We start from the raw sequence: 23,438 nt of genomic DNA on the forward strand, positions 1-23,438 counted from the left end.
TCTCGCTGTCCTAAGAGCACCTCCGGGGGCGGGACCGGGCGTGCGCGCTTTTCTGTGGCGATGGGGCCGCTGGGGGATGTAGTCCCCGTTCCTCCGAGCCGCGATGTCCAGGCGATCAGAGGAAGCGTCAGGAGTGCAGGCCGGCTGGGGAAAGCAGCGGGATTAGCGTGGAAGGGAAGCGCTGTTCCTCAGCTCCCCCCGCAACAACCCAGGTTCGTTGGTCTATGTCTATGTCCCCCGCTCCCCCGGGGCTCTCGCTGTCCTAAGAGCACCTCTGGGGGCGGGACAGGGCGTGCGCGCCTTCCTGTGGCGATGGGGCCGCTGGGGGATGTAGTCCCCGTTCCTCCGAGCCGCGATGTCCAGGTGGTCAGAGGAAGCGTCAGGAGTGCAGGCAGGCTGGGGAAAGCAGCGGGATTAGCGTGGAAGGGAAGCGCTGGTCCTCAGCTCCCCCCGCAACAACCCAGGTTCGTTGGTCTATGTCCCCTACAAGTCACCTGTAAAGTAGGCCCTAAATATAGGACAAAGTTAATTGTATTGAATAGGTAGGACATGTGGGTTTATTTTTTACATGTCCTAGCAGTGAGAAACTGCTAAAGTCATTTTTAACTACTGTAAGACCCATCTCTCCCATTCAATAATACTGAGTTACCTTGTTACATTTAATATATGCTGACCTTTGATTGGGAACAGAAAGGTATATCAAGTTTGGACTGAAATTAATTGTAAGTAAAATAGTCTTTAATGGTAAAGTTGGTTTACAAGTCACAATTCTGAAAATACCACTTTTAGAAAGTTTTCAAAGTGATTGATGGAATGCCTTAATTCATCTCAGCCGCTGGTAAATACTTGAGGCCTCATACCAATCCATCATTATTTTGCACATCATGTCACCTCAGTTTGGACCCTGCAACATGCAAATCAGTCTTGAACCTGGTCCAATTAGAACAGTCTAGCCCGATCTGCCAAGCCAGGTCCTCCCTGAACTGGAGCACAGCAATCCAGGAATAGTAATGCCCTAGCTATGGGTTCATTAGCCGGGTGCAACCCGAATCTTCACGCTACAGCAACACCAGCAACACAGGATCTGCAGTTTGCGCTACTGCAACACTATCCAATAGTGAAAGCCAACGTGAAGACGTCCTAGATGCCCGACAAGCTAATTGTACTATGATGACCATTAACATTTTTCTCCTGCTCCTCGAGGCCTCCTCCACCATGAACAGAACTCTTTGCACCAGACTTTCAAAAGGTAACTTTTTCAACTGGACTAATCTTGTTCCTGTATCTGGCCTGCCCTCCATCGCAGTTGGCCTGAACTTGTGACTTTACCCTGGTCTAGCAGGACCAGATGACCGCAATTAATGCTTTGTGCTCATAGGCGATACATCTATCAAACTATGAAATTGCATATCTCTGCTTTTACTGATTTGATTTTGTTCTGGTCTCATTTTATCAATTAAAATGTACTCTATTCTAAATCAGTGTGGGATTTTTCTTGCGTTTATACTTTTACGCTGGGTACACTGACCCACTCACCTTTCAAGCCCTCCTGCAAGCCCTGTTCCAGGACCTATCTAAGCTCACACTATAATTGTGCAGGGACTCTTTTTAAACTGATTACCTACAGAGCAAGGAGGTCCAATATGGCTGGGGACACTGTTCGTCACTGTACTCCCAATGGCATGGCAAACTTCAGCAAATCAAAACGATATCCGAGGCCAGCCGAGTGTTGGGGCTTCCAGACCATGACACTCCATGTGTGCCCAAGAAATCTGATTGGACCCCTGCTAGACCCACCAATCATGGCAGCAATCGTTCAACACTGAGGGGGTCACGGCCTAATTCAGCATGATTGCACAGGAGTGGCAAGCAGTTCTGGAGAAACTGTTACAAGAGATGGGCCATCAAGAGGTTGACCTATAAAGGTGACTGTTGTCAAGACACCTGATGGAGTGTCATTTACAGGTCATAACTCTGACTACAATGAGAAATATTCAGGGCTGGGAGAGCGGATTGGAGGTTACTTGTATTTTCCCGATGGGGTGGCTGCCACTGTCTAGTCTAGACAGTGTCCATTGGACAAGACTATTGTAATCCATTATGAATGAACTTCACGGTGGTTATCAAGTTCTTGTTTTGGTTTGGGTTTTGATTAGGGACTACACTCGTACACACCTAGGTCTGCCATACAACTCAATCTGACAGTTCTCCACAGACCCCAAGATTATCAACCCAATGTTTTCTGCCTGCTTACCATCAGCTACACTCAGGGACCTCTGGGACGCGCATGGTGTTATCTAATCTACTACCCTTGATATCAAAGTAACACAGACTTCAATAACCCGACTAAGAGTGCTGCAATCCTGTCCCTCTTGGAAGAGAGAGGGGTATAAATCTGTTTACTATAATAGACTTCTTTTCACAAAGGATGAGCACAGATTGAAGTCTCTCATGTTAGTGACCCAGCAACACTCATCTGGGTCTTGGGTCTGCAAAGGGGGAAAGGTTGGCTATATTTTCGGAATGGTTAAAAGATGGTTGAAATTAGAGGGAGGCTTGTGGCATATTGTATTAAGCAAGGTGGTCCATGCCTCAAAATAGTGACTATATTTGCCCGCAATGAGCACCAGGAATGTTTTCTTAACTTTAGATATCTGAGATTTTGCACACTCTGGACCCAGCTATACGTTTTGGGGTGACCTGAACCTAGTAATGAGCAACGATCTCGACAGGTCCAGCCAATACTTTGGCAAGACAGCGGCCTTCTCTACCAGAGGCCTGGTTGTGGGAGTGTGGCATGGAGGCCTGTAGAGACTTCCACACTCCAATCACAGGAACTATACCTTCTGCTCTGCTGCCCATAAAACTTAGGCAGGCATAGATCATTTCCTGAGTACATCCGTAATACAAGCACAGGTCCGTAGAGTGCATATAGAAGACATGACTCAGATCATGCCCCAAGGTCTATTGTATTTCATGTCGACTGAGAGAGCAGGGTCCCCAGATCATGGAGGCTGTGGGACAGTATCCTTCAATGATAAGATGACATTTGAGCAGTCAATGCAGCTCTCTAACTTCTTGTGGGACAACACAGGAGCAACAGCAGTAGACCCATTGTGGGTGGCACCAAAAACAGTAAACAGTGGGGAATTGATAAGTATGTTGGCTAACAGTTGGATTAGACATGGAAAAACCAAAGGGAAAGACCGTCTGGCGACGAACAAATAGCATCAACATTTTGCAGCTTCTACCAGATTCTTTAACCTGCCAGGACCTGAATGATTAAATATTTGGAGGAGGTTTCAGTGACTAAACTCACACCAAGCCAAACTCAAACCCTTGAAACCCCTATCTGGGCAGACAATGTGATCTCTGCCATAGCTAGATGAAACCTGAAGACTCTAGCCCTGGTCATCACCAGGCTCCTAAATTCCTTTTCAGACCATGAGAAATATACCTGATCCATTCACAAACTTCCCTTATCTAGGGAACAATAAACTGCTTGTTAGAAATAGGGGTCTCTAGTTGGCAATAGTTTGCACCTTGTCCAAGTAGGGACCCTTCCTTCTAGTCAAGATAAGGGAGTTACACTCTTAAAATAACCGCTACTCACCCCCTTGGTAGCTTGTCATGAGCAGTCAGGCTTATCTTGGAGGCAGTGTGAGAAGGATTGTTACATAACCAACAGTAACACCGTGGAAACACTAGAAAAGAACACCACACAAGTTTAGAAAAATATCCAATATTTGTATATACTTAAGACAAGACCAAAAATGATAAAAATCCTTAATACAGTACTTCGAAATCTTCAGTTATCAAAATAGACTTGAAATAAAGTTCCTTGAAGTTGATAGCATTGTCTGGGGCTATCACTGCATCGAGAACAACAAATCAAAATAGTTCTGGCTGACCGCGGCGTCGCAGGCCAGCTATGGGATCGGGAAGACCTGCAAAACAGTACCTTTAGAAATGCAGGGCATCGGTGACCTCTCTGAGCCCCGAAAGGGTGGCGTCCACAGGTGTCGGTTTCGGAGGTTGGTGCAGGAGTCGTCGGGCCCTTGAACTCACACGGGTTGCAGATCGAACTCTTTGTTGTTAGTCAGGCGCTCCGACGTCGGCTGGCATCGGGTGCTGCAGTGCGTCCATCACCACCCCCTTTTGTACCGCTTTGTTCGCCATAAGTTGGCAGGGTATGCTCAGACCTGAGTCCCTTGCTCACTTTACCACTGGATTCAAGCAAGCCTGGCTGAAGACGGCTGAAATGCCAGACACCGGTCCTAGGAAGCTTGTTTCAGGTCCAGGGAAGGCATGACTTGGCAGTTCAGGCTGGACTGTTCCCATGAGGCACAGGGTCAGACTGATTTGCATAGGGCCATGTCTGAACTGGGGTGGCAGAGTGGGCTAAAGAACGGTGATGGATTAAACCCAGATCTGTTGACTGGGTGTGAGTGTTTGATTGGTTCAGATGCTCCGTCCATCACCACCCCCTTTTGTACCGCAGTGCGAAGTGCAGCTGTGTGGCATGCGGTGCCCTCAGGTCGCGGTGCATTCAGACCTATTTTATTGATTATGATCGGTAAACATTTTTAGCTTACTGGCCACTAGACTAAGGGGCACATGCATCAAGGTAAATTGCAATTTCCTTTTTTGGGATGCATCATGTTTTTTTATTTTTTCGCAATTTAAGGAATCACAATTATGTTTCGATGTCTTAAATTGCGATTGCATTTAAGAAATCGCAATTTGGGATTTCCTAAATGCAATGCATCACACTTTAGAATTTGCGAATTCGCAAATAGGGGGAGGTAAATTACCATGAAGTTCACCTTCATGGTAATTTGCGAAAACTTTGAAAAATGCACAAACGTGAATTTTTCAAAGTTTCATTTTACACACACACATGCCCTTAAAGTTAAATTTCAGGGGTGCGGGGGGGGGGGTCCTTTGGACCCCCCCTGCACCCTTGAAATAGCATTCTCATTTTGGAATTCCTTAATTGCGAATCGCGAAATGAAAATGGCTTCCCGTTCATTCCTATGGGCCTCCAGGCTTCCAGGGATTCCTAAATTGCGATTCACAAATTGTGAATCGCAATTAAGGAAATTTAAGAAATCGCAAAAAAATTGCGATTTCTTGATGCATAGCCGTTTGCGATTTCTTAATTGCGATTCCTTAATTTTCGCAATCAAGAAATCGCAAACGGAAACAATGATGCATGTGTCCCTTAACCCCTACATGCTCTCCCTAATAGACTTGGACCAGGCAGGCTTCATACCTACTAGAAACTGTAGGGATAATACCAAGTGATTACTCCATCTTATTGCCAACGTCAAGAGGTTCTAAAGGGAGGCGCTGCTGCTTGCTATGGACTCCAAAAAGGCATTCAAATGGTTTCACTGGCTTTACTTTATTGGCACCCGGAAGCCCTTTGACTTTAGGAATAGGTTATGTGTGTCTACATGTCCCCAGGGCCACAGTGGAGGTGAATGGGGTATCCTCTGGCTCCTTACCCATACATAGAAGACAATCTAGCAGGGGGGGCCTTTGTCACTGCTTCTGTTTACTTTATATATGGAGCCATTGGCCCAACGCATACAAACAGATCCTTGCATTACAGGGGTATAATTTGGTGGAGAAACTCACACTATTAGTTTATATGCAGATGACATGATTGTAGCATTAACTGGCCCTCTTGTTTCATTGTCTGCTCTAATAAACGAGCTGCAGTGCTTTGGGGTTGTGCTGGTTTAAAGTTAACTTACAGAAATGCCAGGTCCCAACCTAATGCCCTGCCCAGGCACATTAAGCTCACATGCTTGATACGCAATCACACGGTCTGATACGTCCATCCCACATCAAGGCATTCAGCTAACTCCTACAGCTTCAAATGCAGCAGAGATAAAATATCACTTGCTCCCATTACAAGTCAAATGCTATTTATCCATTTGGCATCATTATTGGCTGTCTTGGTTGAGCACAAGTACTGCCTTAAATAGGGCCATCTTGCCTAAAGCACTATTTGTGTTCCAGTGTCTTCCATTGGGACCCCCCGCCCCTATCAAAATGCCCTTCACACATTGCAAACCATAATTAAGTTTGTATTGAGCAGGAAGAGGCCATGCATGCACCTCAACTTGATTTATAGGCTTAATGAGGGCGGATTAGGAGTCCCCGATATCACTCCTACCAGGCAGCACAACACTGGTATATGGTGCAAAGGTGTCATACAAAATCTGAGAAGCACTGATGCTCATGGATCAGGCACTAGCTGATGCATGTATTTTGAAATGTCCCTGGTTACCTCAGAGGCATGGGACATTGAGTCTTTACTCCTCCTCTAAAATTATGCCCACCTTGGCAGTCTGGGACAGAATTGCTTTGAGTAAAGGGCTAATTTACTGGTCTCCGATACTCCTATTTTTGCTAATCTAGATATCACCCCAGGAGTCCAAACAAATAACTTCATACATTGGCAGCTAGTTGGCTGTAAAAAGTGGCAGTCTGTGCGATACAGAAGGAATTATGCACCGATAGTCTACAAAACTACTATGGTCTCCCTGAGTCAGACCATATACAATACCTGTAGTTTAGTCTCTGGGTAAGCTGCATGCACATAGATCACTTATTCCAATTGAGTAATGTATCTTCCAGAATGACAAACACAGTTGCTTGATTACCGAGCTTTACACTCTGAGCAGAGCCTCACCACCCTACAAGAGAAATACAGGAGGGAAACAGAACATTGGGGAATGCTTACATGCAAGGAATGGGAAGACATTTTCTGTCTCACAAGGCATACAGTCTAGTACACAAACTGACACAAAGATCGCATCATACTTGGAGCCAACTCCAGCCTGGATAGAGAAATGCTGTCAGGAGCATAGCATAAAGCGCTGGAAGAGCTGTGGACATACAGGATCTTTGTTGCATCTACTCTGGAATTGCCCTGGTACTGGGAGATGGATTTTAGACTATATAGACTTTTTTTATATATATACTCCGATTTCACACATCCCAGTATGTCATAGCAGGTCTGCTAAACAATTAACATATCCAATGAATCTTTAGAAGGCTGACAAATGGCCTTAGCTCTGGGAGTGGTGCAAAAAGCCAAGCTATCCTCTGCCCCTGGGGGTAGGACAGAATCCCAGACTAACCTGCATGGCTTCACAAAATGTTAAACCTATTGAGCATGAAAAACCTAACCTGTCCACAGAGCATAAAATCAAAACTTACCAAAAGATCTGGTCCTCCTTTATTAGCCCTTCCTATGCGCCCGACAGCTGGGAGCCGTCCAACGACACATGCTCATGTGCATTCCGCGGCTTCCGGCTGTCTGTGCACATGACACTGGAAATCCCTCCGGTGCAGGTACCAGAGGGGTTCCCTTTCATCCAAAACAGCCTCTGGAGCTGGGTAATAGCTTCACCAGCGGCTGTTTGGGGGTTTCAGTGAAATGACTAACAGCATGCAAAGCACGCTGACATAATTTCACGAAAATTTTAAATTAAATGAGCCCATGGGTTCATTTCACTTTTAATGCTTCGGTAATCGAAAGGCAATCTCAGCCACTGAGCTCCAAGGCAGACTGGAGAGGTATCATTGGAAAGGGAAGAATCGCCCCTTTCCAATGGTACTCCTCCCTAGTGGATCCCTGCTTGCCGATTGCCACAGTAGGGTGATCCACCCTCTAGACTCCAAGGAGGGGAGACCGGCCCCATGGGCAAGGGCTTTTGCTCCCCAAACGTTCTTGTAGGAAGTTGCTTTCTGCCCCCCCTGGGGGGCAGATGGACAATAGTCCACTAGGAATCCAGGAACTATTTTTTCATAGTTCTGGGGGGGGGGGGGCTGCCCAGAATGGACATGCCGATGCCCCCACCTCCTCCAGAAATTAGCCACAGTCTTTCTGTCCCCCCGGTAGGCAGATGGGTGCAATTACCCCTCATCTCTCCCCCCTCACCCTGGTGGGATAGATAGCCCACTGGAAATCAAGGATTGTTGTTTTCTTTTAATACGTAGGGGTGGGGGCTGCCCAAAATTGGGCTGTGCCCCCACTTCCCAAACACAAATAGTACAGTCTCTGCCTCCAAGTGGGCAGAATGGGGAAACTGCCTCTGATCTGCTCCCCCCAGGAGTGGCAGAAAGCCCACTAGGCACCAGGGATTGTTTCTTCTTAATTTTTTCATTTTATACATTGGGGTGGGGACTTCCCAAAATGGGCATGTCCATGCCTCAAACCCCAAAACAATAATTGGACAGTCTTATTACCTTCCATGGGGGGTAGATGGCTATTATTACCCACGATCTGCTCCCAGGCCGGGCGAAAGGAAGCCCACTAGACACCAGGTATTTTTTTTTTGTAAAAGAGGGTTGGCGCCTCAAACAATTCGCATGGCCATGCCTCCACCCCACATAAATGAGGACAGATTTCTTTCTGCCTCCCCTTGGGGGCATGTGATGCAGTATCCCCCTATCTGCCCCCCGGGGGGTGGCAGAACCCACTAGGCACCAGGGACTATTGTTTTCTTTGTATGGGGGTTGGGACTGCCCAGAATGGGCATGCCGATTGCCCCCCAAAAAATAAATGGGACCCCCAAAGTTTTCTTTACCAGAATCCCCCACAAACCTCAAATTTAGCTAAATGACACATTTGTCTCACATTTCTGTTTGGGTTCACCGCACTGGAATTAATTTCCTACCACCCTGCATTTCCTTCAGTCTTCTGAGTAAAATGATACCTCACTTGTGTGGCTGGGCCCAAGGGCCTGCGATTGGGAAGGGGCAAAAATAGACATTGAGTGGATAGCAAAGTGATCTCAAAGCACTATTTTTTCTATGCGTTTTTAGGCTGACTCAGCATTGGACACCCACACAAGTGAGGTATAATTTTTATCAGGAGACCAAGGAAACGCTGGGTGGTAGGAAATTTGTGTCAACTCCGTGATCCCAGACAGAAATCTAAGGAAAGTGTGTTTTTTTTCCCTTTATGTTTGTTTTTTAGCTGAATTTGAGGTTTGCAGGGGATTCTGGGTAGGCAAACTTTGAGAGATCCACACAAGCCACACCTCCCTTGACTTCCCCGGGTGTCTAGTTTTTAGAAACCTATTTATAGAGAGGGGGGACACTAGGAGCTGATTATTAGGTCAAGTGACCCTTGCTCTCCAAAAGTAACTAATACACAAAGGGAGTCACTGTTCCTTGTAGAGGAGGAAAGAGGAAGAAACTATTTTTGTGTGTTACTCTATTTGTGTGTCCTCATCATACTGCCCTCACACACCCCGAAGGATGTCATTCTTCATCCTTTGGGCTTGACCAGTGTTGGTATGAATACAAAAAACAAAGCACTCTTATCGTGCAGCAATAAAAGAATTACAACATATAGGGCCAGATGTAGGTAAATCAAATTTACAGACTCATAAATACCGAATTTTACCGATTCGGTATTTATGAATCTGTAAATTAGGAGGCAGATGTAGGTAATTTTTAAAACACAATTACTGAATCTGTAAGATTCGGTAAATACCGAATCGGTATTTCCCATTGATTCCTATGGGCTTTGAAGCCCATAGGAATCAAATGGAAATACCGATTTGGTATTTACCGAATTGGTAAATACCGAATCCTACAAGGGTGCAGGGGTTGTCACTTTGACACCCTCTAGCACCCCAAGTACAGGCTTGTGTGACATGTGGCACACATACATGCCCTAAGGGCATGTCTGTGTGTCACATTGCACAGGTGTGCATGCACAGATGTGCATGCACACCTGAATTCGGTATTTTACCACACAATAGGATTGGGTGGTAAAATACCGACTCTTAAGGGCCTGTGGCACTGTAAACTGTGCCACCTACATTTGGAATTACAGAATCGGTATATTTACCGATTCGGTAATTTACTGAATCTGTAATTTTACCGAATCGGTAAATATACCGATTCTGTTATTTTCAGCCCCCTACATCTGAAAACCCTAATACCGGTCGGAAACGGCTGAAATCGGCCGTTTCCGACCGGTATTAGGGCTCCTACAACTGGCCCATAGACCAAGATTGTCTAATCGATGTTACAAATACATATACATTTCCTTGCCGGTATTCAAGCCAAGGGGTCCATTGTTTCTATTCTCAAGATGGATCTGCATTCCAAATGCCTAAGTATAATTTCTCTGTCTCCCCCTCTCAAAGAGTTCATTACTTGGTCCAACACACTGCAGGTCAGGACATTGGGGTTGCTTCCATAGCAGTCCCTGAAATGTCTCGCTACTGGGGAAGTGTCAACCTCATTTCTCACTGTCCATATGTGCTGTTTAATAAGTTTGTGAACCTGGTATTTGGTACCACCCATTTAGCTCTTAGGGCAGAGACACCTAAGCATGTATACAGCATATTCTTACTTACAATTTAATGCTTTCTGGATCCGTATTTTTTCTCCAATTTCTGTTATGAATTCTGTGATGTTAACTCCATGTCAACAGGCTTTGCATTTACTGCTTTTCTTAAAGCCTTTATTGGGTCTCAACCAACTACTGTGAATGTTGACTTGATTTTTTTTAACCAAAATGTCCCTGATGGATTAGGCCTTGCAGTATGTAATGGAGGGTTTCAGGATAATCTCCTGTCCAATCAGTGGATCTTGCTGGAGGATATGCCAATGCCTCAATAGGGATTGTCTGACTGTTATGGTGCTCATTGAATGTAGTGATAAATCTATGTTCAGTATCATTTTTAGATTGCACAGATGGTTTCTTGAATAATGGCTCACATATTTATTGTATGTTGTATGTTGACTCTAGCCCATGGGTGTCTTATACATACGAGAGAAAGTGCATTTTCAGTTGCGCTGGATGGTAGTCCACAACAAGTAATGACAGCATTCATTAAGTCCAGTAAAGGTTTCAGTCATTTAAACCTGAACTCAACTCCTGGTAAAAATGGCTCCGAGCAGACTTGCATAACTTTAGAAAATTTGAAGCATTTTGAAGTACCAAAACAGTTAAAGTTAAAATTACACGCAATAAAACTCCCACTCCAATTTAAGTCAAATGGAGACTATTTTAATAAATAAAATGTCACCAAAAGAGTAAAAATCCAATAAGGGTAACTAGGATCAACAAGAACCTCGCCAGGAGGCTGCAGATCATTCAGAACTTGGCAGCCTGAATCACTCTAATCTCAACACTTCTGAAGAAGGTCTTCTGGCTCCCCATTTACAAACTCCTCACCCACTCCTTCAAGACACTAAAGTCAAAATCAAAATTCTTTATTCGGTCAAGTAGAATAGACCATAAAAGCACATGATATCAAACACAAATTCCACAATTTAGCAATAAGTAAAATCCAAATTTCGATTTGATTTAAAAGCACTTAAAAATGCAGTTGCATCAGCACAGTTTCGGTAGCCGAATTCATCATAAGACCAAGTTTAAAAAGAAATACAAAAACACTGAAAAGCTTGGAGGAATGCTCACAGACCTACAATAGAACAAAAACCACTATTGAGGTCTGCCCTGTGCCCCTAGCTGATACTAACAAGAAAGAAAGGACCGCCTCAATCTAGTGCTGTCTGACCATATAGGGGGCCAATGAATGCAAAATTAGCCATTCATAGTTTTCCTAACCCGAATGGCAGCTTTTAAAAAAGCACACACGGAGCAAGAAATTTCATGTGAGCTGAAAAACTGTAAGTGTAGCAAGGCTATTCTACACTGTCGCAAGCCTGATTTGCGAAGCAAAGGCTAAATAAAATGCTTGTGTGCAGAACTATACAAATTTCAGAAAAAACAAAGTGTAAAAGTGATTGTGCAGATTGATTATCACAGGGGCAGAGTGAGTCTGCTTTATCAGTAATAACGATTTTTTTTAAACGGTGACCAATAAATGGATCCTGCCCTGAAATGGAAAAGTAGTGATCTTTACCATCTTGTAAGATCTGAGGACAGGTACACGGGAAGTAGTCCAGGTAGTAAAGATCTGTGATAGGTTAAAACTGAGGATTTTGCCAACTCAGTGTTCATTCTTAGATCTGCACTATATTCCATATATGCTACTTTCAACTCTGCCTTTGCACGTTCACGAATACTTTTAGGTTCAGAAAACCAGGCAGATATGCCCAAGGTTCAGAAATTGGGCTAAATATAACTTAACCAAGGGATCAAAAAGCCATTTCGGGCACAAGACAATCAAGTATAATGTCCTTGCATAATTTTGCCGCTGGGTTTGTCCACACACTGACCCATAGTAAGAGTGGTGCCATGTGTACTCTGTATGATATATAGGCCTGATTCAATTCGGAATGTATAATAAAGCTGGAGGTGGTAGGTCGTAAACACAATAGCTGCCGAAAAAAGCATTTTTTCTCAGACTGGAGGCCAGCACACATGATAAAAACCCCAGACACATGCTCCATACGTGGCGGCACTGGTGCATTAAGAGTTGTATACATTTACAGGAGGAAGAACAGACCCTCTAGTCTCTGCTATTAAAAGATTGCAGACAGTCCCTGCAGTTCTACAAAGCCTTTGGCTGGCCTGCACCAGATGGAAAGTCCAAGATCCTGAAGAACTTAAGGTTAAGCCTAGGTAACAAAGGTTATCCATGTACATTAGGTCTTGCCCATTGAGGTTGATTTTATTCAGCCTCATCTTCTCTGGTCCACAGGACATGATGTGCAAATTTGTATAGTTGTTTTTCAGGTTCAGGTCTGACAAATAGGAGCAAAGCTCCACCTGTCGCCTCAGTGTGTTTGTGGTAAGGGCAAACAGTACTGAGTCGTCGGCATAGAGCAACGTGGGAATTGAGGTGCCTGTTATTTTAGGAATGTCTGAAGGGCAGCAAAGTTAAGTGGGCTGGTAGTTCTTTTATATATAGTATGAATAAAAACGGAGCCAATATACAACCCTGCCACACTCTGCTCCTCCAGGGAAAGGCAGCAGAAAGCTCACCATAGGAATTTGAGCGCACTCTGGGAGACAGATCTGAGTGTATTGAAAATAAAAAATGGATCAATGAGGGGTCCACTCCTTAGTCCAACAACATTATCCAAAGCTTAGTTCTGTCCACATAGACAAAAGCAGTGGACAGATCCATTAAAGCAAGATAAATGGGAAAACGCCTGGCATTAGTATAATTGGAGATTATTAAAGCTAGGTTCAGACACTGTTCATTTGTGCCTAATTTTGAGCGGAAACCAAATTGGAAGGGTGAGAGGATACCCTTATCCACTGCCCCGTTAGCTAAGCGGTCATAAATGATTCTGCCAATAATTTTGACCATACTGTCAATAAGTGATATAGAGCGATAACACTTTGGGACATGCAATCCCCCTTTTTTAAATAGAGACACGATTGTTGCAGAAGTCCAGGCACTACAAAACACTGGCTCAGCAAACCTAAACCATCTCATCTGCTTTCACAAACCATCCAGACACCAGACATTAAATCTCCTACAATAATTGGCCTGATACTTCCCCACTCTCTTCCTCATTTTAGCATAATCTATCTTGGATTTTCCATATCTTACCATCCAAGCAGGTTTGACCACAGTACAAGGTACTCTTCCCCTCAAAAGACTAAATGGTGATGCTCCTTTGACAGTATGTGGAGTGGTTCTATAGTTCCACAACATGTTCTTTACCTGTGATCTCCACCACAAATTAGTAGACAAAGCTAACTGGAGAGAGTCACCCAATATACGGTTGAAGCATTCCACTAAACCATTACCCCTTGGATCATATAGTGGAGTCCTACCCCACTTTTCCAGAAAACCACAAAATGCTTCTAATATAAATTGTGGAGTATTGTCATTCACTACTTCAGCCGGACATCCTTCTCTCCAAAATAAATCCTCAAAACAAGGAATTAAACTACAGGTCTTCCCCTCACTCATAAATGCCACTTCCAGCCACTTTCAACAATCATACACCATCACAACAGCAAACCTTTCACTTGTACCTAAACACTCAAATGGTCCACAGATATAATTTGCCACTTTATCACAAGCTAATCAGGCAATGGCACAGGACTAATTTGTGATTCCTGGATCAGATCGAATTTGTCACTACATAGGATAGTATTTATAAAGCACACTAAAACCAAAGGTGTCGAGGCGCTGGGTGACCAGAGAGAGACCAGCAACAGCCAGCAAGGAATGTACTCCTTGACAAACCCTTCAATTTTCCTGTCTGTTTCTAGCCACCAAGAATCAGCATGTGCCCTTCTCTTCATGGCAGAAATGCACCATGTCCTTCATGCAATAACTCCAACAACCTCTTCTGCAAACTCTCAAGCACTACCAACCTATTACCCCTTTTCACAACTCCATCAACCACCGACCTCTCACTCCATATGTTCTTGAATATTTCCAGATCATCCACCATGTTCCACTGCTGTGAATGAGGCAACACACATCAATTTAACCAACAATGAATTGTGCAGTACTGATTCCTTCCATTCGGCTTTTCTAATGGCTTTACCCACATCTGAGACTTCCGTCACAGCCCAATCATCCTCTGCTTCTACCACCACATCCTGCAACCGTAATCTGGACATGCAGTCAGCATTGACATTTTCCACCACTGGAACATTTTCCAATGTGGACTGAAACTCTTGAAAGCGAAAAAGCCAATTTGCAATGCAAGGTGTGGCTCTGCCATTACCAGCTTTGGAGATCAACTCTATGAAACATCTATGATCTGTTCAAAGTTTCTTTCACTGCACAAATATCCTGAAATGCTGCACTCCCCACCAACATGCTAGTGTTTCCTTTCCCATGGTGGAGTAAGCACTCTCCGTACCCTTCAATTTATGTGGCACAAATGCCACTTCTATTTCTCCACCCTCATGCACCTGTATTCATGCGGCCTCTAACCCATAGCTGCTGGATTCAGCCACAACAATTTTCCTATCTTTGGGATCAAATGGCTTTAAAGTATCTGCATTATCAATTTCCCCCTTCACCATATCAAATGCTTTCGGACACTCTCCTGAGCACGTACATTTCACACCCTTTTTCATCAACTCTATTAGCACATGTACCATCTCAGAAAAATGGTTCACAAATTTGGCGTAGTACTCCACAAGATCTAGAAAAGCTGTCAACTGCTCCTTGTCTTGCTGAGAAGGAACCCTTTCAGTGGCCTCCACCAAACTAAACTTAGGTTTTGTGCCATTGTGATTCAATGCATTGCCAAGATATTCCACCTCCCTCTCACCAAATGTACAGTTTAAGAGACCAATAGTTATTCCTGCATTCTTTCTCTTCTACACTTCCATCAACACGGTGTCATACTCATGGTGATTCTCCCCCCAGACCAACACATCACCCTAGAACACCAAAGTATACGCCATATGCTTCAACACCCCTTCCATCACTCTGAACAGTGGAGGCCAAAGAAAAAACTGAAAGGCATGTGAAGGATTTGTAATGCTTTTTCAGGTGTGATGAATAGAACATGTCGAGACTCCTTGTGCAATGGCACCTGATGGTAGGCACTTGATAGATCTAATGTGGCAAAATATTTACCACCTTTTACCCTTGCAAGCATCTCACTGATGCAGGATAATGGGAGCCGGTCAACCCAAATGCAGCTGTTTAAATCTAGAAGGTCCACACCCTCCAAATCTTCCCTGTGGGGCTTCTTGCAACCACTATTGGGCTTAGCCGTTCTGATGCTTCTATAGACTCAATTACTTTTGCATCAGAAAGTCTCTGCAGCTCTTCTTTCAATGGCCCTCTTAACACAAAGGGTACATTGTGCACTTTAGGGGTAACACGCTTGTAAATTGTGCAGTGTGCAAAACCTTCCAAAAAGCCCAACTCCTTCCTGAATAACTTGGGGGACTTGGCAACCCTTTCCTCACCCCTTGCACTTCTAGGCCAAGTATTATTTGGTTAGGCTTAGCCATGTTTTAGTGTAGTACATTCGGGCAACACAATGATGTAGGCCCCTCTCCAACAGAAAAAAGCCTTCAGAGCTTACCTTTACTTAAACAATATGGCCTGTGCTAGAAGTTTCTCAAAAAATTATGTGGCAGTGCACCAGAAATCTCTAATTCTGTGAAGTACAGGAAGCAACAGGTGCAGTATTACCCCGCCATTTCAAATGTTGGACCCTGGGGTGGATAATAACCCCGTACATTGGTGTTTGTTCATAGATTTTGACATTTGACCCACATTTCTGGCACTTTTCTAAAGGCAAAATATGTCTAGTTGTGATAGGTCAAATGTGTCCTTGGAAGCCCAAACTGTTTTAATTATGTGCAACTTGATATTCAAACTAAGGCAGAAAAAGGTACAACTAGAATCATGATTACTACAAAACTCGTAATGAGGGCTTCTGTTTTAACATTCGATCCTGCTGTCATGAGCCCATCCTCCACAAAGGACTGCAAAATTGAATTGATTTTTTTTTAAAATATTAATTTTCAAAGCAATACGAGAGAAGTTGTATGTTCCTTGATGTGTATGATTTGTTTGTGGTGCTGACACCTGTGCCTAGCACCTTGTGGCCAGTTACATTATACATTTGTTTTTTTAATCCAGCAGAACCACCTATCCTTGCCAGAGACTGCATAATGCCCTTACTCAGCTGATTACCTCATCTCTCAGTGCATACAATAGAGCTGTCCCCTTCCACAGAAAGCAAGAATATTTTGCTCCTTTTATTGACCTGCCAACCCCCAACTATGTGACCGTGTGTTGCACAGTATCCGCTCTGTTCACACGATCTCCCAGTGAAGAGCTAATGATATGGTGGGTGAAGTGAACTGGAAATCCTTGTGTATAGTGGGTTTCCAGCTCCAGTGTAAAGGCTCTCCACAGCTGATGTCTATCAGGGGTTATACATCAGCAGCACCCGCAGAAGCTTTGTTGTTGGATGGAATAGGTGGAGTCTGAGAGTAGACTTGCTCTCAGGCAGTGCTGGGTAAAAAGCATTCCCATCGTAGTTGGTGAGAGTGGTGGGTTAAAGACCACCAAACCTCTACCCAGAACACAACTTTTCTAACCCCCCTCCTCTCACACAGAGATTTTTTTTTTTTAATTGGCAGGTCTGATTCAACTACCTTACAATTGGTGTAAAGTGTACATCTATTCTTTCATTGCCGGAGAGAGGAGCTGGATTTTTATGTGTATAGTAAATTGTCCATGGTGATAGGGGAAGAAATGTGACCTACATGCTTTACAATTTCAGTCCATACACACTTTCAAATCAAGAATTCACTAAAACAATGTTCTAGAATTCCTTAATTATGGTGGACTGGAAGCTAGAAGAGCAGCAAGCACCATATGTGATAACATGGAAATTAGGGCAATCAATTGTTGCCCATTGTCTGCTAGTATAAGGAATTCTCAAATGTGAAATGTTGTCTCTCAAATAAATTATCAAACGTAACCAATGTACACCACCTTGCAGCATCTTCCAAAGAACTACTATCACTGGCCAAGAAGCTGGTTATGTAAAGTAAGTTCCTCAGAGCACAGTGAAGCTGCTAGCAAGGTGATTCTCAACCTATATTAATGGGGCTTTGCAGTCATGTTGCGTTATGTAACTTCTGGCGTTGGTCATTTTAGATATAGCACTTCTAGCATTGGAGAAGGGTTGTATAGTGATGTGTAACAATGTTTCTTTTTTTCTTAAGGAAAGCTATGAATGGAAACATGCCCGGTTAAAAGCCGAATATTCAAAAAGATTGAAAACGATGGGGCACACTATCCAGAATCTCAGAAGACAAATAAAACAACTGAAAGTGCAGTCTGTGCCTTTAGTTTCAGTGCAGGCCACAAGACAACTGGAAACGCAGGGTGAGAGGACACAGAGCTCGGACCTGTGGGATGCTAACATTCTCAGCTTTGACTGTGACACACCGAATGAAAGCACAACACAAACAAACACTGTACCAATTAACCCAACCAAAAAATGTGTGCCGCTCAATGGGCCTTCTGCTGATGAACTGACACAGTCGCCAACTTTGTTTCAAGGAGACTTTGGGCCAGAGTGCCATTTTGAAATTCAGACTCTTCAATCAAAAACTCGACTTATTAGTTGTTCTGAAATAACCATAGTTTTATCCCCCAAACAAACTTTATGGCCAGAAGATCAGTGTCGCCTCGTGGACACCATTAAAAACTTTCCTGTGTGCAAACGGCCCGCTGGGTCAGAATCAGAAGATGTATTTTCATCTCCAGTATCATTTGTGACGTCGTCTTCAGCTTTAAGTGGAGCAAACACGCAGACTTTGCCACCAATGCTTGGACTGGAACTTAAAGACCTGGCTATTAACTCCCCCCATGCGTCATATGGTAAATGTAGCGCATCCTCTCCACAGTCTTTGCCTGCTAAAGGAGTTGCATCTTTTCCACCACTTCATTCTGCGATGCTTGTGCCACTTCCACATACTACAGCCCCTACACATCCTCCTCTTCATCCACCTTTGAAAGATACTGAAATTCCACTTACCCCTCCCTGTCCGTCTTTGCCGGGCTATGGAACCGTGCCTCCTCTTACCAGTCAGCCTTTTCCAGGTTGTAGGGTACCCTGTCCCCCTCCTCCCCCTTTGACAGGCTCTGGAGTTAGCACTCCTCCCTTCCCATCTATACCAATTTCAAGGATTTATATTCCGCCTCCTTGCCCAACTTTTCCAGGCCCTGTGGTCAGCCCTCCTACTCCTCCTTGCCCACCTTTGCCAGAATCTGGAGGTTTTCTTCCATCTCCTTGCCAATCTATGCCAGATTCAAAGGTTTCGCTTCCACCTCCTTGTCCACCCTTGGCAGACTCTGGGGTCAGAACTCCTTCTCCTCCTCTTTGCCCACCTCTGCCAGAATCTAGAGGTTTTCTTCCACCACCTTTGCCAGGCTATGAGATCAGCCCTCTTCCTCCTCGCCCACATTTGGCAGAATCGGGGGGTTTCCTTCCCCCTCCTTGCCAAACTTTTCCAGATTCAAAGACTAGTTTTCCTCCTCCTTGCCCACATTTGCCAGGATCCGAGGTCAGCCCTCCTCCTTGCCCACCTCTTCCAGAATCTAGACATTTTCTTCCACCTCCTTGCCCACTTTTGCCAGACTATGGGGTAAGCACTCCTCCTCCTTGCCCACCTCTGCCAGGTTCTGGAGGTTTTCTTCCACCTCCTTGCCCACCTTTGCCAGGTTATGCAGTCAGCCCCCCTCCTCCTCCTCCTTGCCCACCTCTTCCAGAATCTAGACATTTTCTTCCACCTCCTTGCCCACCTTTGCCAGACTATGGGGTAAGCCCTCCTCCTCCTCCTTGCCCACCTCTGCCAGATTCTGGAGGTTTTCTTCCACCTCCTTGCCCACCTTTTCCAGGCTATGCAGTCAGCCCCCCTCCTCCTCCTCCTTGCCCACCTCTTCCAGAATCTAGACGTTTTCTTCCACCTCCTTGCCCACCGTTGCCAGACTATATGTTAAGCCCTACTCCTCCTTGCCCACCTCTGCCAGATTCTGGAGGTTTTCTTCCCCCTCCTTGCCCGCCTTTGCCAAGTTCTGGTAATGCGATCCCACCTTTTCCTCCAGATACTATTATTCCACCACCGCTGCCTCTGCCAGGGCACAGCTGTGTGCCACCCTTTGCTCCTTTGTTCCCCGGTTCAGACACTGTGCCTTTACCTGCATCTGCTTTAAACTTGTCAAGATGCCCTACACCAGGCAGTGGGTCTCTGGCTGCTTCTTGGCCAGGGTCTATGCCTGCACTTGGAATGCACCAGATAAGTGGATTTAGGAAAAAGTTAATTAACCCACGTCGACCAATGAAAACTCTCTACTGGACAAGAATTTTACTGAGTGATAGAAGGTAAGCTTTTTAAACTATACAACATGTAGTCTGTGCTAATCCTTAATATGGAAATATCATGATCATTGAACTTATATTATGTTAAAGCAATATCTATCTATATTGAATTGATTTGAAAAAGCTTTATTCGATTTTAGAACATAAAATCATAAAAGTCACAAGTTCATTTCTATACAAAAAATAAAATTTTAAGCTTACAACGGCGAACAATAAATACATAAAATGTTATTAAATAATTATGCTTTTCCTTTTTTTCAGAAGACATCTTAAAAAACCAGTCATAACGGCCACACAATGTACATCAGATAATGCTAATAAAAACAATAGTGCTGGACGGCACGGTCGCCATGTTCCCTGTTTCTTTAAGAGTGGTTTAATCCACCTGGACCTTTCAACAGCATAAAATTTACAAAAACAGATCACATGTAACGTGGATTGCTCGGACATATTGTCACATGGACATTTGCACAGCGTTCGGTCCCAATCGTTCACTTTCGGAAATGAAATTAATCGAAAGAAGACATCAAACCTAAATCTTGTTAGAAGATACCTGTCGAAACCCTCCAGACACCAAATTAAATATGGTTGAATTGAGTTTGAAATTAGGCTAAATTGATGTTGTATTACAGATTTTTTTTTTAGTTCCATTCCCAGCCTTATGGTTTCAAGATGGTTCAAGCAAAGCAGCTTTAAGTCCTTCCTCGAGATTTTACACAATGATTCCGGGAGATTAAAATACTCAGGTCTACCTAGGTCCTTTGTAAATTTACAGATATAGGACAACCATGTTATCCTGGTAGCCTTATCCAAACCCAGACAATCTTTAATAATATCTCTATTTAATACAAGCTCAGGCGAAGTCCAAACACTGAATGCTAATAATATCACTAACATGACGTATGCCTAACTCAGAGTGGCAATTAAAAACAGATGAGCTTTGGAGAGTTGCCAGAATAAATCTTAAAAAGGCATTCTCGGGGGCGTGGCTAGCAGCCAACGATGGCAGCCGCAGCTTAGGGAGGCTCCCACAGAGAGGCGGCATCCCACATTAATCCGCAGTTACCATCCGCCAAATTTATCATTCTGTTGGGGCGGACTGGGTCTGGTATCCGTGCGGCACCTACCGAAGCAGTTCTGAGGCAGCGGCAGCCCGACGATCGGCACCCGGGACAGGCGTGAGGAGGGGCCTACTGTCCTTCCCAAAGCAGCGGCGTGGCAGACACTCTGAATCCGGGCGGAAGTGGTCCGTCGGCGGGTGTCGTGGACCGGAAGTATCGGACCTCCGACCAGCTTGCCGACATCCCCCCCGTGGGGTTCCCGCACTACCTGGGCGGACTGGCAGATGGTTCTCAGACCGGGCGCTGCCACGAGAGGCAAGTGCACAGCACCACAGAGGAAGACACCGCGGCTCGAGGGGCGGGACCGCCATCTTGAGCGGCGGACCTGAACCGGCAGCTGTAACTTTCCGCAACGAGAGCGGGTCCCCTGTGCGGATGCGCCGGAGGTGTGTGGACCGGGAAGAATTCATCCGGAGCGACAGGGGTGACCAGCGAGCTCTGCAGGCCTCCGGGGATTAATACTGCGGGCCGACGAATCGTGAGTGTTTGTGCCTGTGGCTGGGACTGGGACAATACACGGCAGCCTGTGCATTTGCCACGTGGAGCTGGAAAGGTACGCTCCGGCCCTCTAGCTCACCGGCGCGCCGGATAGCAACGGGGGCTCTCATTACAATCAGCCCTTGCCCTGTATCACCTCATTGGGCTAGAAGGATCGCAACGGTGGGACATTGTTCAGAGTCAGTAGAAAGGGGTTACTGGTGTTCGACACACGAGAGGAACGGGAGATTATTTTAAACTGACACGAGATCCTACCAGAGCCTGCCCTGCCAACAGCGAAGGGGCCGGAAAACAAGGGTGCACGAGGGGGGACCTCTATCACACGTCACGAAGTGATCACGGTGTCTACAACGCAGATACCACTCAGGAGTCGCTAGTGGGATCCCTTCCCGGATCAGGTGCCGAGCCCCTGTAGGAGATTAGCGCAGTCACTGGTTATACAACATGGCGAACAGAGGCCCCAGGCACACCACCACACAGGGTAAACTCGATAAATTCGCCTATGATAGGCAGACTCCACCTCAAGAACAATGCAAGCCTGTGGGGAAGATGGCGGACACCGAAGGATCAAAGAAGGCCACGCTAGACGACGTGCTGGCAGCATTGGCGCAGGTACAGGAAACGGTGGGGGCGACAGCGACTGAAGTCACCTTAATACGTGCGGACCTCCAGAAGATGAACGAAAGAGTAAAGCAAGTCGAAGTAGTGACCAAATCCCTAGTGGAGGATGTTTCAGAACTGCAAATCGAGATGGGCAAGCTACAAGCGGACAACAAGATACTCAGAGAAAAGCTGGGCGATCAGGAAGGGCGCTCACGGAGGAATAACGTCCACATCTTGGGAGTGCCGGAATCTGAGACTACTGGAGCGATGGACCTGTATGTGGAGGACATGATCAAAAATCAGCTCCAGCCCAAAGGCCTGTCACATTTCTTCTCAGTGGAGAGGGCGCACAGAGTGCCAGGGGGAAGCCGAAGACCGGAGGCCCACTGAGACCGATACTGGCAAGACTTTTTAACTTTAGGGATAGGGACGCCATCCTTCAGGCGGCCAGAGTGGCCCCAGCCATCCAGATTCAGAATTCCAGGGTATCCTTTTTCCCAGCTCTATACGGCGGAGGTCTCGCGGAAGAGGAGAACATTACTTGCAGTGAAAAAAACGTTGAGAGAAAAAGAATTGCCTTACTCAATGCTCTTCCCAGCCCGGCTCCGAGTGGTGGCAGACAAAAAGGTCTGGTTCTTCGATTCACCAGATGCGGCAAGAGACTGGCTTGAGGGCTGGCACACTACGGACCAGCCTCGGAGAACTAACAGACCGAATCACGGACGCCGAGATGACAGCCGGACAGGGTCGCAAACATAGGGCAGAGGGGGAGCAGGACGATCCCCGACCCAGGAATTTGCGGAGGCTGATGGAGGAGAATGACCCGGGACTTGGAAGGACAAATAAGGTCGCTGTCTCTTGTTCATGGATCTAGAATTTTACAGTTACGGACGGGCGCTGGCCTGGTTAGCCCCGGATGTGAGCAGGGATGCCGCCTGCTCGGGGAGACACTCTTCCCCCCCTACACGCAAGTACTCTGGTTTTGGGAGGGTTTAAACACTCTCCTCAGTTGGGGAGGCGGGCAGTTGGAAGTCCGTTAAGCAGGGAGGCAGGGAGGGGGGGTATGGGGGGGGACTGTTTTGAGGTGGTTTGGAACACACAGATTTGGTCGAGGAAAATTATGTTGCACATGGTCGATTTAAATATGTTTGGATATTCACGAAGCAGGTCTAACTCCTCGGTGAGGATCCTCTGCAAGTTACTGAAGGGTTGTCTAGATAGCTTTTGGGCGCTGTCAGGTTGTTTACACCAACACCTTCATACCCACGAATGGCGGACAACACCCCACTCACTGCGAATGGGGATGACCCGGGCCCGCGAGACCGGTCCCTGAAAGTACTGACATGGAATGTGCGAGGGTTGGGTGATAAGGTGAAAAGGGGTCTAGTGCTTACCGCGCTGAAATGGCAGAAACCCATG

The 23,438-nt window shown here is 45.6% G+C and overlaps 1 protein-coding gene across 3 annotated transcripts in view; it reads left to right on the forward strand.

Annotated features, from left to right (window-relative positions):
• Nucleotides 1–23,438, forward strand: part of LOC144763565 (uncharacterized) — an 803,973-nt gene that overhangs the window by 64,515 nt on the left and 716,020 nt on the right. For 2 of the 3 annotated variants that reach the window (XM_078649286.1, XM_078649284.1), the window contains exon 5: nucleotides 17,636–19,800. In XM_078649286.1, the coding sequence (XP_078505412.1) occupies nucleotides 17,636–19,800 (2,165 nt within the window). The remainder of the gene's footprint in view (nucleotides 1–17,635; nucleotides 19,801–23,438) is intronic. The other variant, XM_078649285.1, reaches the window with a different exon arrangement.

The sequence above is a fragment of the Lissotriton helveticus genome, chromosome 6 (genome assembly GCF_964261635.1).
Source record: "Lissotriton helveticus chromosome 6, aLisHel1.1, whole genome shotgun sequence".
NCBI lineage: Eukaryota > Metazoa > Chordata > Amphibia > Caudata > Salamandridae > Lissotriton > Lissotriton helveticus.